This window comes from Dromaius novaehollandiae, chromosome 7 (genome assembly GCF_036370855.1).
Source record: "Dromaius novaehollandiae isolate bDroNov1 chromosome 7, bDroNov1.hap1, whole genome shotgun sequence".
Classification (NCBI taxonomy): Eukaryota; Metazoa; Chordata; class Aves; order Casuariiformes; family Dromaiidae; genus Dromaius; species Dromaius novaehollandiae.
This window is the reverse complement of record NC_088104.1, coordinates 609,483-624,421: the sequence shown is the minus strand read 5'-3', so window position 1 is coordinate 624,421 and position 14,939 is coordinate 609,483. Positions and strand designations below refer to the sequence as shown.

The window sequence follows — 14,939 nt, the reverse complement described above, 5'->3', positions numbered from 1 at the left end:
TCTGAGGACAGAGGCAGGTGGGTGCTGAGGGTGTATGTGGTGTGGTGGGGTTTTTGTTTGTTTTTTTTGTTTGTTTTGGCTTTTTTGGTGCCAGTTGAGAAATCAGTACTAAAAACCAGCTGTGGTATGGATGGTAGGTTTTCTAGCAAATAAACTTTTCATCTATGGAACTCTAATTAGCCTTCTCTAAGGCAAGCACGTCATTTTGGGCTTCAGAGATGAGATCCAAATTAACTAAAAAAGAAGTTAATTTCTGTCACTTATGTTAGAAAGGTCCTAATTCATGAAGTAAGAAATTGTTGATAATTGATAAGCGATCTGAAGAGCAGAATATCTGTTGGAGTGATTGAGTTAACGAAGTGGGGAAATGATCTTATTTTGAAATTTCAAAGGATGTAGTTAGATGGTGAGACAATTACTAACCACACGTGTGTGAAAGTTCATGGTTCTTAGTTCAGCAAAACATCCTCAATAATATTGCATAGAGGCTTGTAATCGTGGTACACAACACTTTAAGCTATTACTAAATTTGTCGTAAAATTACAGACTTAATACTAGATTGCATTTCCTGTTTTAATAAGGGCTGTTAATGTCATGAAATATATGTTCTCATGGTTTTAAAAATAATTGTCACTGTTTGGTTAAAACACTAGATATAACTGTTCTTGGAAATGAAAAGTTCCACACCAGATTCTGTAATAAATTGGTAAGTGCTCTCAGGGAAATGTGTTAGAAGAGCTTGTGAGTAGGAATTGGGTAAAGGTCAAGCAGCCATCACCGTTTCCAAAGACGTGCCCTTTTAAATGCATGGGACCTGAATCTCTTGGGGGCAAGGGGGGAGTACTGCAGAGGTGCTGTAATGCAGAAATGAAGGGAGCTTAAAGGGTATGTATGATTAAGGAAAAAAAAAAAAAAGGCAACAGTGCTGCAAAGAGTGTACAAGGTTTTAATCTGTATGGCTTGTAAAAACAGACAGAGGAGACGCAGACTGCACGCTCTGTGTGTGTAACGTGCTGGTGAGGAGCAGGAAACAGTCTGTAAAGATCTTCTGGGGTAGCGCAAAGCCTGTAGGCTGCTTCTGCTCGTGGGCTGCACAAAGAACAGCGTGTGAACCGGCGTCTCAATGAGCACTGAGTTTGCCTTAGCTCCAAATTCATACGTGAACCGGTGTGTGAAGTTATGTGGTGTGAACTGGCTGGAGAGAATGGGGATGAGTCAGAACAGTTGTTCGCGGATGTAATTTTTTTAGAGTTTTGTACTAAAATTAGAACCTTTCTGAAATGGTGATCAGAAACAGGGAGAAAAGAACAATAGGGTTGGAGTTCACTGTTTGCTAGAGGAATGTCAACAATGAAGACTTATAATCGTTTGGCTGATAAATATGAAATGTAAATCACAGCTGGCGTGTAACAGTAGTGTACTTTGCACAGTTATGTGATTCAGAAAACATCAAAGAAGCATGCTACTTTGAGCAAATGACATACTCACTGCAGCACTTTTAATCTGTCATTTTGTACAGCCACACAGGGCACGCTGAATGTGCCTGTTTTTACACACATTGTAGCCTACATGATATACAGAAAGAGGAAGCTGTTCTTAATGGTTGACTTTGCAAGTTTAGTAAATATTCTTTCAGATTTTAAGAAAACAAAAAATTTAAGGTGTTCAAGCAGTCTCTTGCCTCTGTGTATTATAATGACCTTGCAAGGAGCCACGGGCAGTTTGTGGTAGAGCCAGGATCAGAACCTGGCTCTCCTGGGTTCCGGTCAGTGCATCGTAGACCAAAACGGGGGGGGGAGATTTGTTTGTGGACATCCTTTGCACAGGCTGAGTGGACAGGATGTGATTACGTAATTCAAGATTTAGTACAACTCATGCATATAGGAACAGATTTGCATTGCACAGTCCCATCTTTAAACTTGTCGTTTCCTAAGCCTTTTGACATTACAATTTTGGCATCATGTGTAAAAGCCTTTTTGTTTGATCTGCAAATTTAGATCAGATACTGTTACCTAAATTAATGTTTTTAAATACTTATTTATAAGTACCTAAGGAATACAAGTGTTATATACCTATAGAGGAAGGAGTTTGCTGTCTGTAACAGAGAATATCTGTAGTACTTCAAATATGCTTTTGTACATAGTAAATCATGTAAAATCATTCTTCCTCCCTCTTACCTGCTTCAGACTCTGGAAGATGTTCATAGATTATTGATTTGTAAGTACTATTTTAAGTTTGATTCGATTTTCACAAACACAAAGTGTCCACATGATTCACTTTTAGAGAAACAAACTGACTTTCTTTAACTGAAAAATTATATTCTTCCTCACGCACTACATTTCTTTAAGGGATACTGATTGTTAAAGATGTTAAAGGTATCACTTCTATCTCAGTTACTGCCTCAGTTACGGAGAGGAGAGCTGCTTAAATCTTCAGAGTTTGAAATGTCCTTTAGTGTCTTTTTCCTTCTTAACCAGTCAGCAAACTGTAGATATTTGATAACTAGTCACAGTTTTCATGTGAACCTTCTTGCAGTCCGTTTTTTCTGTGGTGACTCTTGATTTATCATGTTTGACATCACAGCAAATAGGTGTGAAACGGATTTTTGGAAGGGCATTTAATGCATCTCCCCACTTCAAGGACCAGGTCATCCAAACGATTTCTGTTATGAAACCACTTTTTAATAGCGCTGCAGAAAAGATAACCTTCAAAGTTTACAAACTTTTTTGTGCCTGAAACAGCAGCTTGGGAGGCTTGCAGCTTGTCTTGTTTTTTGTGGTGTTCTTGTTTCACCCCAACTGTATCATGCAAATGAAGTGTGTTAGCTAGTCTGAACCTTTCGTCCTCAGCCCAACGCTGCATACTTGGGCACCGCTGCTAAGTTTCTTCTTGCGGATATCAGTTTCATCCATTTCAGAGATAAATATTCCACTGTTTTTCTTATGGTCTGACTGTATTTCAGCAGTTCGCTGTCCTTACTGCTAGGAAGTTTTTTCTTACTGTCTAAACTAAACTTTTTCTGCTGCAAGATAGGCCCGTATTACTTCGTCTGTGTAGAGTTGATATGTACAATCACTCCCTTCTCTGTAACATGCTTAAAAGATGTAACAGACCAATGTGATTAGGTCAGTCTTACTTAAAACAAACTTTTCACTCTTACAGGTTACGGCTCTTAGACCTCTTATCCCTGTGATTCTCTTCTCAGCCCTCTCTCCCTGGTCCAGATCTGAGTTCTAGTGCCCACAACAGGACACAGTGCTCCTGGAGGCCTTACTGGGGCTGAGCAGAAGGATCACTTTCTTTTAAAGGCAGTGCTACTGTTTGTACAATGCAGCAAGTAGTTTATTTTCTCATACCATCAGATGAGCTGTTTCCAAATGATCGTATCTCTATTCTGAGTTTCTTAAGAAAATTCATTCTTCCTTTTTGTAACAATGGACCTGAAGGCATGACTTGTAGTAGTAGTTGCTCCTTGCTGCTTGTTGTGAAGACTTTTGTGTAAGGCAGAAGTGCGTCCCCCCTTTCCCAGTACTTACTGCATCTAGTTTTGCAGAGGAAAAGAGGAGATGATTGTGGAACATATATAATGTTTTTACCTTTTTCTGTGGTAAGTGGAGGGTGCAGATACAGTATTTGGCTGCCCCCCCCCCACACCTGAATAATTCTTACCTTGGTGAACCTGAAGTGTATGGCATTTCAAAGGAGTAACCAAGGTTTTAGTTACATTTCTGTTCAAGTCTTCCATTTTAAACTTATTTTCTAGTTGCCTGTGTTCTTTGTTAATCTCTCTGAAAACTCTGTGATGGTGTGGATTTGTATCTACTTCATCCAAATTTACTCAAGCAAGGAAGGAAGATAATGTTTTCCAATGCTGCATTTGTTTTTTTATCCCCAGTATCTTGTAGTGAAATTTTAGGAGATACTTTATTTTCACAAAATACTGCTTTGGTCAGAGGAGTGTCATTAACCACAATCTTTCAGCACAGCCTTCTCAGTGTCGATGTACATCAGTGTCGAGAACTGACACATAGTCTTTGCCTATAGAAGGTGACAGATACCAAGTCACTGATACCATATGCACATCGAGTGGATGTTTAAAAAAGACTACTTCACTCTCTGCAGTCGGCCTTCAAAATCTTAGTGTAGTATAATGATGCTTTGTTTTCAGAAAGTTCTTTCTGGGTCGTGTTCCATAGGTAATCACTGTTTGCTTCCTTTTAGTTTATTTGCTTTTTTGTTCAGGTAGTCCAGTTTGGGGGGGTGTTCTTGTGCAGACTCCCCCCCTCACACTCCTCCTGTGCTGGAGCTGGAGAGGGCTGCTGAGGCTGCATTCTCTAAGAAGCACCCGAAGATTGTGCAGAAAGTCTTCTGCTCCTGTTCTTTGTAGGGACGTAGATAACCAGAGCAGCTGCTCTTTTCTGTTTGGGATCCTTCGCAGGTACTTTCCATGGCAGGAGGGAGGGAGCACACGAGATAGTGTGTGCGCTTCCTGCGTGCTCCTGGCCTCTGGTTGTAAGGAGTGTAACTCATCAGTGCAGCTTGCTGCAGATGTTATCCTGCTACATGAAAAAGAACCGTTTGTGTGCACAGCTGTACATTTTTGGAACTGACCCCAGGGATTTGAGCATTGAATGTAATACAGGTTCTGGAAACCTTCCAGTTTTCTTGTTAGTATTGGTTTAACATGCTTCAAGTTATTCATAGAAGCTGAAGAACTCTATTTTACTCATTTTTCTTTTTCTGCTTTATTTCATAAAATAAAGTGAACTTTCTGAAGAATCTGAATCTTTTGGATGGAAAATTGTTGCTTTTTCTGTTGATTTGATAATGGCTTTAATGGCAGTCTGTTGTATTAGACAACAGACAAAATAATTACCTTTATTTCCTTCTTGTATATTTTGTACTTTTGTTTTCTTAAACATGAAAACTAAAATGAAATTAAAATTTATAGATGCTTCAGAAAGCTTTTTGAGGAAGTTATTCTTAAGAACTGCATTTCTTTAATTCCTTACATTCTGTTTTCCTTGCTTTGTTGCGGAAGATAGTTATCTGAAACATTTAAACTGTATTCTAATTTTATGTCCCAGGTATATTTTTCCTATAATCAATGATCATCTGAAATTTGCAACTGCTGCTCACTTGAAGGTGATTGTTAAATTTGAAAGTTTGAGTGCAGGGCAGGAGAAATAAATCCACATGCTTACAAGCACAGATATGTGGGCACATATGTACATGGCAGTAATGTCTGTGGTGATTTAGGGAATGTGTGGCTTTTTCTTTGTTCGACAACTGTGCAGTGCATATAAGTTTAAAAAAAAAAAATTTGGAAATTGCTCTGTACATGGATCTCCTGAGCTATGTATAACCAGAGGTGATACTAAGTCCCCTTGTCAACCATCTGTTTTATGCTTTTGTGGCCCGTGGAATCGCCAGCCGATACTACGTTTCTAGGTTTCTGACCATGTTACCCATTACCCCTGCTATGCTGATGAACTGAGGTCAAGATGCAGACCTTTATTTTATTTTTACTAGAGTGTCTTACAGTAACTTGTACAGGTTTAGCTTTATAACCTTAATTATATGTGGAATGTGGGGAATGCTCTATTATTTTTCTTTATAAGAAGACCATGAACTCTAATTACTTAGTTCAAGTATTAAACATTCCTTGTGCTTCAGGACTTTGCTTAACTGAGCTACATTGTTTGTAGCAGATAAATATAACTACCAAAAAAAAGTTTCTGCTAATTACTTCTATACTTCATTTATATTGTTCCTTTTGTATCTTGTTTGGTTTTGTGTGAATGGTCATTATTAATGTTGCATTTAATTTTGTTTCTTTCTGTTATCCTTTAGGAGCAGCATTTAAAATGTTAAAGGCAGTTTTAAAAAAGAGCCGAGAGGGTGGAAAAGGGAACAAGAAAGAATCAGGTATGAATATTGATAAAATATTTTATAATGTAGATGATGAATTGTGCATTATAAATTCAGCAATTAAACTTACTGTATTGCAGCAGCGGTGTCCAATATTTAGGGCAGAGGGTGACTCATACTGCAAATTCTAGCTGCAGGGAGGTCTGTATGCCGCAGGCCCCCCACCTTTGTTTTGACTGGACTGTTTACATGCAAAGCATTCATGCACAGAATGAGTAGGAGGTCTAATAGTTCCTGGAATTGTGTATCCAGTGGACTCATTCCCGAATTGCTCCCAGGAAGGAGGACAGATGGAACCAGCTTGCTCTTTGTTCTTACCACGGAGATGCCCAGAGCAGGCCGTATGTATTGTTCTGGCAGTCCAAGGCCGTGGTCCAAGGCCGGAGAGTCAGAACCCTGAACTAAAGAAATATACTTTCAGCTATTTATTCAACTATATTATAGAAAAAAATGTTTTTATATACTGTGAGAGATACAATTTGGTTATTTGTGCATTTAGAAAAAAGTTTATTAAAAAGAAATTTACTGTCAAGTATTAAATTGGATATCAACTTCTATTAAGTTCTGTTTTTTCCTTTAACTATAAAGATTTTTGAAAATAAAGTTAATTATTAACTCATTTTACTTAACAGAAAATAAAGCTTTTTTTTACTGTTAAACATAAGCTTAGTAGGTCACTACTTATCTGTATTGTCTTTCAGGAAAAAGGGTAATTGAGAACTAAAATTCCCATTTTCATGGGCAGAGAAGGACCATCAAATAAGGACCATTCTCCCTTTGAGAAGGAGTAATAGTCATAGAGGTGCAGATATTCATGGCTGAGTATTAAACCAGGCTGCTCTGTGCAGGCAGTGCTGAAGTTTTTGCTGCCATGGCTAGAAAGCTAGTGGACCTGAGTGATCATTGCCTTTTTCTTTACAGTGCAATCCTTTAACTTTAAACTATTAAGGTAGATTAACTTTTGAGAATTTTCTCATGAGTTAGATCCTAAATTGCCTATATAGAGTGCGTTATGTTCTCTGGCAACACAAATTTATTTTGCTCAGAATAAAGAATTCCTTCAAAAAGCAAATCAAATGCATATCTTGCTATTTACCTTTTTAACTCAGTCAGTACAGTTTTAAGTCCTACAGGGAGGATTTTTTTTTTTTAAGTTGTGTTTTGCCAAAAGCAGTTCTGTGTTCCTCTGGCAGGTAGTGTGTTCTTCAGAATATTCTTGCGATCTTCTGAAGTGTACGCTCCACCAGCACAGTTTCTTTCGAAGTGACTGAATGATGAGAGCTATTCTGAAAAGAAAAAATATTGACACTAGATCAAAGATGTACAGTAGTGATCCCAGAGCAAGACGAAAGGCGTTCTGCTAACTTTGTGTACTGTTGACTTGAAGTTAACAGCTGGAGCTGTTTAAACATAGTGGCTTAAAAATTCCTGTGGTGAGGCTTTCATTGCTACATTTTTCTTTAAAATACTAGATGGAAATTGGCTTAAGCTCTAAAGGAAAATAAGGTTATTTGGAATGGAGGTTTGACCAGGCTTTGATAAAATCTGAAGCTTGAAAAGTCTTTCTCTTTTATGTCAAAAAAAATATATATTTTTCTTTTATGATCCCATCATATCTATCTGGATTAATGTATGCAGAAGGAAGAGTTTTCTCCTGTTGTTCGTAGAAATACAATGCTGCTGTATTTCTGAAAAATGTGGTATTTGTTTTGTTTTGTTTTAGCAAAGTACTAGAGTTTATGGAAACAAAGTGTTGGGGAAAAATTGGTGAATGATTCCTGGTTGGTGAGTACTAGAGTAAGGAGGAGTGCAGGAGCCACCACTGTTTAAAAGGAAGTAATTAAATTATACTGTATTCCAAAGACTTTGGCTTATTTTGTATTTGAAGATGTTTTGAAAAGGAATATGTACATTCTCCTATGTGTTACATCTAGTGCTTCCCATGAAGTTCAGTTTCATAGTTCTGTTTTGTTTTGTAAAAGACCTTCCAGTTCTTTGAAATGTAAGACAGGTGAAAGCCTTTAGGGAAGATATGAAGCAAAGTAAAGAGCATTGATCAACTTGTAGAGCTTATTTTTTGCTCATTTCTTTCCTTGCCCATTGAACTCTAAACAACAAGGAAATTTTTTTTTGAATTGTAGAGTTGTCTCGTCTCGTGGCCCTTCAGATCCTTAATAACAACTCTTTAATACAGTACTTCAAGACTATGAAGAGAATGAGAAAGAATGCTGGAAGCTGAAGTGGTGAAAGTTGACTTGAGACACTTATATGGTGGATAGAAGGATGGATGTTTCCACAGTAAGCTGATCCTTAGAGGGCAGTGCGATAGTAAATCTCGATGCTCGTCTCAGCTTCATGGGGCGTTGGCTTGATTTATTTGTTGATGAAGTTTTGAGCAAGTTTTCATGTATTTCAGAGCTTCAGGCTCTAGCAGGAGGTAGACAAGAGAGAACAGTTAAGCAGTGCTGAACTGTACCTGATTAGGAAAATTTTGAAGATTTTTTTCAATATATTCCGTTTATAATGGAAAGCAGCTAAAAGGTAGTAATGTCTTAAGCTGCCACAGCTAGTTCAGAATTGGCTGAATGAATGTGCTCCCAAGCTTCGCTAAGGTATGTAGGTAGATCTTCACAGAATAATACCTATCATACTTTGCATCCCAGTATGTAGAGAAGAGACATTGAGGTATTGAACTGCAGCGGAGGAGCAGTGCCTCCTGAAGGGCTGTCTTGACTCACTCTGAAGTCAAGTGCCAGAGGTTTAGGCTGAAGGCAACAGCTTACTGTTAAACTGAAGTAACCCCTGTTGTCCCATGGGTTTACTTGTGTACAATAAAACTCTAAAAGTGTCTGTAATTCAAAGGCTGAGTGGGATGATTCCTGTTTCACTGAACAGAACTTCCTGTTTATGTATTGGCTGTATCCTACTGGTTTTACATTTGTTAGCCTTGCAGAAGCTGTGCAGATAGGAATGAGGGGATTATACCTGAGCTGCAAGCACAACTGTTAGTATTGGAAAGTCTGTGAAAGGGTTAAACAACAACAAATTACCAGTGCAGAAATAGCTTGTGTGGATTCTAATGTTATGATTTGCTGTTTTGCCCTGAAATAAGGGTTTAAGAGCTGAAGACAAACATAACATTTTTGAAATCTAGCTGTTAATTATACTTGTATTTACATTAAATACATTTTCTAAAACTTTCTGAATTCAGGGGTATCCTTAAACAGGAGACTGGAAAAGTTAGAGCTGATGTTTTTGGGAAAGAGACTGCCTTACATGCTGCCTTATAGACTGTTAGAGGATCTTTATACAAACATCAACTTCTGCCCTAATCAGATGGAAGATTATCACGTGGGATGTCACTTTTGGATGGAAAAATGGCAGCTTAGGCTACTCCAGTAGGAGCATGCTAGCAATATATAATTTGGATCCTGCAGTCCCTTCAGTAAGAGTTCTCTCTCATACAATTGTTTTATTAAAATGAGTTTATTTAGATGTGGATGGGAGGCATTGATAATTGACTGTTGTAGGATTAGGTAAAATCTAAATGAAGCAAATTTGTGTCTGTGTACATGCATGTACTTAGGTACATATGTGTGCACACATATGCAGACGTCCCTAAAAAGCAAGCAGCATTGACAGAAAGTTGTTTATGTTTAGAACAGCTTTTCATAGCAAAACTTAAAAAACTTATTTCTAACAGGGATTTGAGGACTAGGTAGTCGACATCATATTTATGTAAACTGATGGACCAAAGGAGTAGTTTCAAACAAGCTAATTTTTAACCAGGACATTCTACTTTTTCTGCATCCAACTTTTTTCTGTTTTTCTGCAGTATGAAACAATCTGCCTGTACACCTATTCAATCATAATTATTTACATTGTGGGGAAACAAGTATCTGCAAGTTGTCTTGTTGCCCTTCTTTCTGTGAGAATGATGTACATACATGGTAAAGCACAGAACTTGGGGTAGGGGAGAACAGACACGACCCACATTCTGCGCTTTTCACGTTACAGTTAAAGGTAACAAGAAATTATTTTGTGACTATTTGGAACTAAGTGGAAAAGAGCAAAAGAGACATTCATTTTTGTGCCCAGGAAAGTAATCTGTGTTTTATACTTTCTCATGTATACCTAGCTGAAAAAATACAGTAATTATTCTCTCAGTTTCCCTTTGTTTCTTAAAGGTTTCATTCAATCTCAGATACAAGGTTAAAGTTTAATATTGTTTCTTCTTTGAAAGATTATTATCAACGCATATTCATCTCTTTAAACTCTCCAAGAGTCTCCAAGTCCTTTAAAGGCTCCTTAGAAAGTGTCTTTTTTAGTAAAAACTGACAAACCCAGTCTTGTTAGTTGGGAGTCCCTTAGTATAACTCTCACTAATCCTTACCACTTCTGCATAGACAGTCTGACCCCCCCCCCCCCCCCCCCCCCACACACACACACAACCTGGGTTTCTTTTTAACTCCCTTGGAAATTTTTTTCCCCTCTGTCGTCTTTGTTCTTTTCCTAGTTTATTGTGGATTGAGTTTTGCAGTTTCTTTCCTTGAGGTTTTTTAAAGCTAAATTGACCTTTGTAGCCAGATGACATTTTCACTACTGGAAGATTCTGCACTGTGGCCTCTCTTGGAGTGAGTTCCCCTTTTTAAAGTGTAACACAAAAGCTTCATATCTTAGTGTCACAATTCAAGGAATTGGGGTCAGAAGCCTATTGTTTTAGCTCTAGTTCTACAGAGTTACCTGCATACATTAGTCTTGTTTATGGCCATAATGAAGTAATAGCATCGAGGATATATTTAGTAAACTTCAAAATATAAGCCAAAAATACTTTTCAATTATGATTATTTTAGTAGAGGTTCTACATAGCTATACTTGCTTAAAAGTGCTTCAGAGGTACAGATTTGTATTAGTACTTCCTATTGGTTTTCTATGTTGCCAGCAACTTAGTAATGCACACTTATATGTTTGTTTTTTAAAATGTCTTAATGGCAGCAAATGCCTATTATCTGGGAATCTGCATTTTTTATGAAATAAAAGACGCTGGATATAAAATATTTATAGTGTATTTCAACTTAAAAAGGAAAGAAAATCCTATATGTTAAATTTCTACAGAACGTGCTCAATTATTTCAGTTAGCCTTTTAGTAACATGAGCATTGTTGTTCTGTTCACCCAATATCAGGCCTGAAGGAACATGAATAATAGAAGTATTGTGCTTAGTTTGCAGTGTTCTTCCTGCACTAAATCCTGTCAGAAATTTAACATAAAATGTAGCACAGAGCATGCATGGAAACTTTATTGATTTCTGTAGAAATTAATGTGGTAAGTAGTTGGGATTTTTGTGTTTTCCAGTTTAAAGGCTTTTTTGACTTTCAGATGGTGCTCAGATTACAAGGGACAAATTATTATGTCAACAAAGAGATAAAGTTTAGAAAATAATATGACAGTGCCGTAAAGGTAGGGAATTGGGAGAAGTACTGAGATGAGTGTTTGATTTCTGGGTGATGAAATAAAAGGCATTGAAGTGTTTATGGGTATGCTTGGTAAATACAGTGACTGTCTTCATGTTCAGATTTTTAATCAGGTGGGAGAAGGAGGGGGAAGTTCCCTATCCATAAATCTTTCTTGGATATTGTTCAGCTCTCCTGTAGCTCAGACTTACACTTTTTACATTACTATTTTGAGACTTAGTTTCCATTGTTTTTCCTTCACCTTGTATTCCAGTATCTTTATATAGGTATCTTTGACCTAAATATGAGTCTGTAAAGGTCTTTGAGTGTTAAGAATAGAATGGATGCTTTTATTTCTGCAGTCTGTTTATTGTAGACTGGCACACTCTTAGTTATTTTAGTATGCCTAATATCTTCATGATCATCCACAAATTGGATGAAAACTTTGAATTTGGAATTTTTGTGGTTCATTTGCGTGAGCTCAGATGTAATTAAGAAGCTGAGATTGTACTTATCATATGAGCAATCACAACTCAGAGTACAAGTTGCTCAGTCCTTGAAAGCTATTTTACTTTTCAAAAAGAATACTAAGTATAATCTCAGCTTCTTAAATGTTCTGTCATGTTTGTTTTTCTTTCTCCCATTCCAGGTTTATTTTAGTGTAGGCCACTGTTAAAAGCTTGACCCACAGTGCTAGTGCAGCACTTTAAAATAAATGCGCTTAAATTCACTGACACAATTTTTTTTTGTTAATGGCAGCTGAATTGCTACTTTAAAATAAAAGAAATATTGTTAAACGAGCAGAAGGCCTTATTATTTATTAACACCCTTACATAATCATTTTCTTCAGATTAAATATTTTTGGAGTTTTTTGCCTGTAGCAGTAAAGGTTTGCCTCTCAGCTGTACTTGTTTAGCTAAAATGTGTATTTGACACCCACCTTTCTTGCATGTCTCATTAAATATTGGTATTTGACGAACATACTTGTAACTAAGCTGAGAGCAATGAGAGCCTCAGCTACCCTTTTGGCAAATCCAAAGGCTTGCAATCTTTAAATAAAATAAGCTTGCATTTTAAAACTAAATATGCAAATTCAGTTGGCATTTTCTAGCCAAACTCTCTATGATGTTAGGCTTTGAATTTTAAGTGCAAAGGGACTTTCTGGCACATAAACTACACATCCACTAGCTTGAACATTGAATTTGTACTGGAATACTTTCAAGCTTCAGTGTGACTTTTGGTTGTTCTTCTAAAAATACGTTGCAACAGAAGACGCATTGTTTCATGCTTAAAATATGGAGCTGTTTTTGGCTATTGTGTGTTGCTTTGCCCATTTTGTGTATCTATTGATAGTTATTTAAGAGTTTAAACTCCTTTTCTGCTGAGCAGTAAGCATTTTATGTAGTAAAAGACTTTTCCCAGAGGCTAACTCCAGTGATACCTCCCATGGATATATAAAAGAAAAAAACCTGTCCATGAGACACCTAAATAGAAGTTACTTCAGTGGTCACAATAACCTCTATTTATCACTCTGATTTCTTAAAAAATTGGCTGTTTTTTAGATTAGCGCTACATAAGAACCGTAGTATTTTGTGTACTGAAAAAGTAATGTAGAGTTCAGAAATAAATGCCAGGGAGTGAGCAGATAAATTCAAGTACAAGCAAAATTGGCAAATATTGTCCATTTGTCCATACTTGGTGTGACTGAGTCTCAGGAGCAGGAGAATCAAATTTTGATTTTTCCCTAATGCATGTATTTTATATGATAGAAGGCTGTTTTCTTGTCCCAGAAGGGTGGCTGATCAACTACTTCACTTGTCATAAATCTTCCTTCAGCTCTTGATCAGTGATGGTAATAATGTGAGTGGTTACCTTCTGCTAACTGCAAAGACCGAATCATTTGGCTCTTTCTGTCCTAGGTTGCCTTCTCACCAAGCTGGACTGGCCCTGTGCGTATACGCACATGCACACATGTGAGCATTTAAATTTTTGACGATATAGCTCCTTTACAGTGCACTTATCAGTGTTTTGCAATTAAAGTAAAATTTCATAGTGCTGTGCATGCATATGGACTGCTCTAGTTTATTACTGTGCTTTTCTTGAAGACACGAATTTTCACAGAGATGTCGTGGACCTCTGTAGAGAGAACAGAAATCTTACGTAAAGCAGCTAATAACTATTGCTGGGGGGGGGGGGGTGTTGCTGTTGTTGCAATCTTGCACCCACTCCCCATGTCAAATGTGATTTAGTTCTGTCTCAACTCAGACCATTATGCTTCCTCTCTAAAAGAGCAGAGGAATTATGGCTCTTAAGCTCACGTTTTTGATTTTTCGTGATGAAGATTCTCTGCAGTACTTTACAGACTTTCAGTGGTGGGTGTACGTGTAGAAGTTGCACAGTTTTTAACAACGGTAATACACTGGTGGTTGGCAAATAACTCCTCCATTCTGATAGAAATGTCAGGGGAATTTGTAGACATGCATGTTAAACGAATGTTGCTTACTGAGAAAATGATTGTATCGTAGGAATAGGTCGACTTCCCCATCATGTCTGCTTTAGTGTCCCTCAACGACATGCTTGTTGACCAGCATGTTGAAGTTCTTAGATGATGAAAAGTCTCTCTGTTGAGATCTTTCATGGCGCGTCATCATATAGAAGTGTTAGTATTACTCTCTAGGACTATGTTCTAAATTGGGTTTGTCGTGCTGAGGAAGGGAAATCAAGGGTTGCAGTGCCAGCTAACAGAAGAAGTTGAATGAGTACCCATCCTGCCTAGCTGTTTTGTCACTTGTCACTCGCACACGGCACCCTCGAACCAGTTAGAGCTCTGTCCCTCTGGTCCAGCATAGACCAGCACTGCAGACTGGGCAGCAGGGCACCCCGTCCAGCCGGTCTGCGCTGGGTCCTCGCTAGTGGCCCGGTCCCTCTGCATCGTGGTCCCACCTTGACCTTGGCCTTCTGTGCCATGCGGGGCCTTCCTGGGTGTGTTTCCCCACACCGAGGGGCTGTGGTCGTAACTGCTCATTGATCCCTGAGAACTGTCGGCGTAAGCCAGCAGTGGCCTTGGTGGACAGTGCAGCCTCAGGCCAGTCTCGGAGACTTTTCTGTAGTGTTAATAGATCTTTTTAACATCTTTAAGCAGAAGTGCAGAACTTAAGATTTCTTCTGCTATAACACAATACTATATTCTTTCAGAAATATTTTGAAGTGGTCTGAGAGTGTTTCGTTTCATTTCAGTAGACAGATAAAGGAGGAGAAAGATAAAAACAGCTCTCTCAGAAATACTGATGGAGAGAAGTCTATGGAATACTGTCTATCCTGCAGTTGCTGTCAATATTCAGACTTGATCAAGGAGTCTGCGTTTGCATTGATTTAGATTTCACTGTTTTGAAGGTTGGAATCCTATTCTTGTATGTTAAAAGAATCTGGATTCCTGTGTGTTAAAATAATCCAAATTCCAACATCTGCACCACACTTCAGTTTACACATGTTCTGGTAAAGTATTTTACATTCTTCTGGTTTCTAAGCAAGTACCCACAACTTGTATTGAATGAAG

At 37.9% G+C, this 14,939-nt stretch overlaps 1 protein-coding gene across 9 annotated transcripts in view; it reads left to right on the top strand.

The window, feature by feature from the left end:
- TANC1 (tetratricopeptide repeat, ankyrin repeat and coiled-coil containing 1) overlaps nt 1–14,939 on the top strand; it is a 110,277-nt gene that overhangs the window by 30,500 nt on the left and 64,838 nt on the right. For 7 of the 9 annotated variants that reach the window (XM_064514496.1, XM_064514494.1, XM_064514499.1 and 4 more), the window contains one exon: nt 5,854–5,928. The exons of the other annotated variants lie outside the window; for them this stretch is intronic. In XM_064514496.1, coding sequence (XP_064370566.1) covers nt 5,868–5,928 — 61 coding nt within the window. In that variant the 5' untranslated portion in view covers nt 5,854–5,867. The remainder of the gene's footprint in view (nt 1–5,853; nt 5,929–14,939) is intronic. 9 annotated transcript variants of the gene reach the window in all.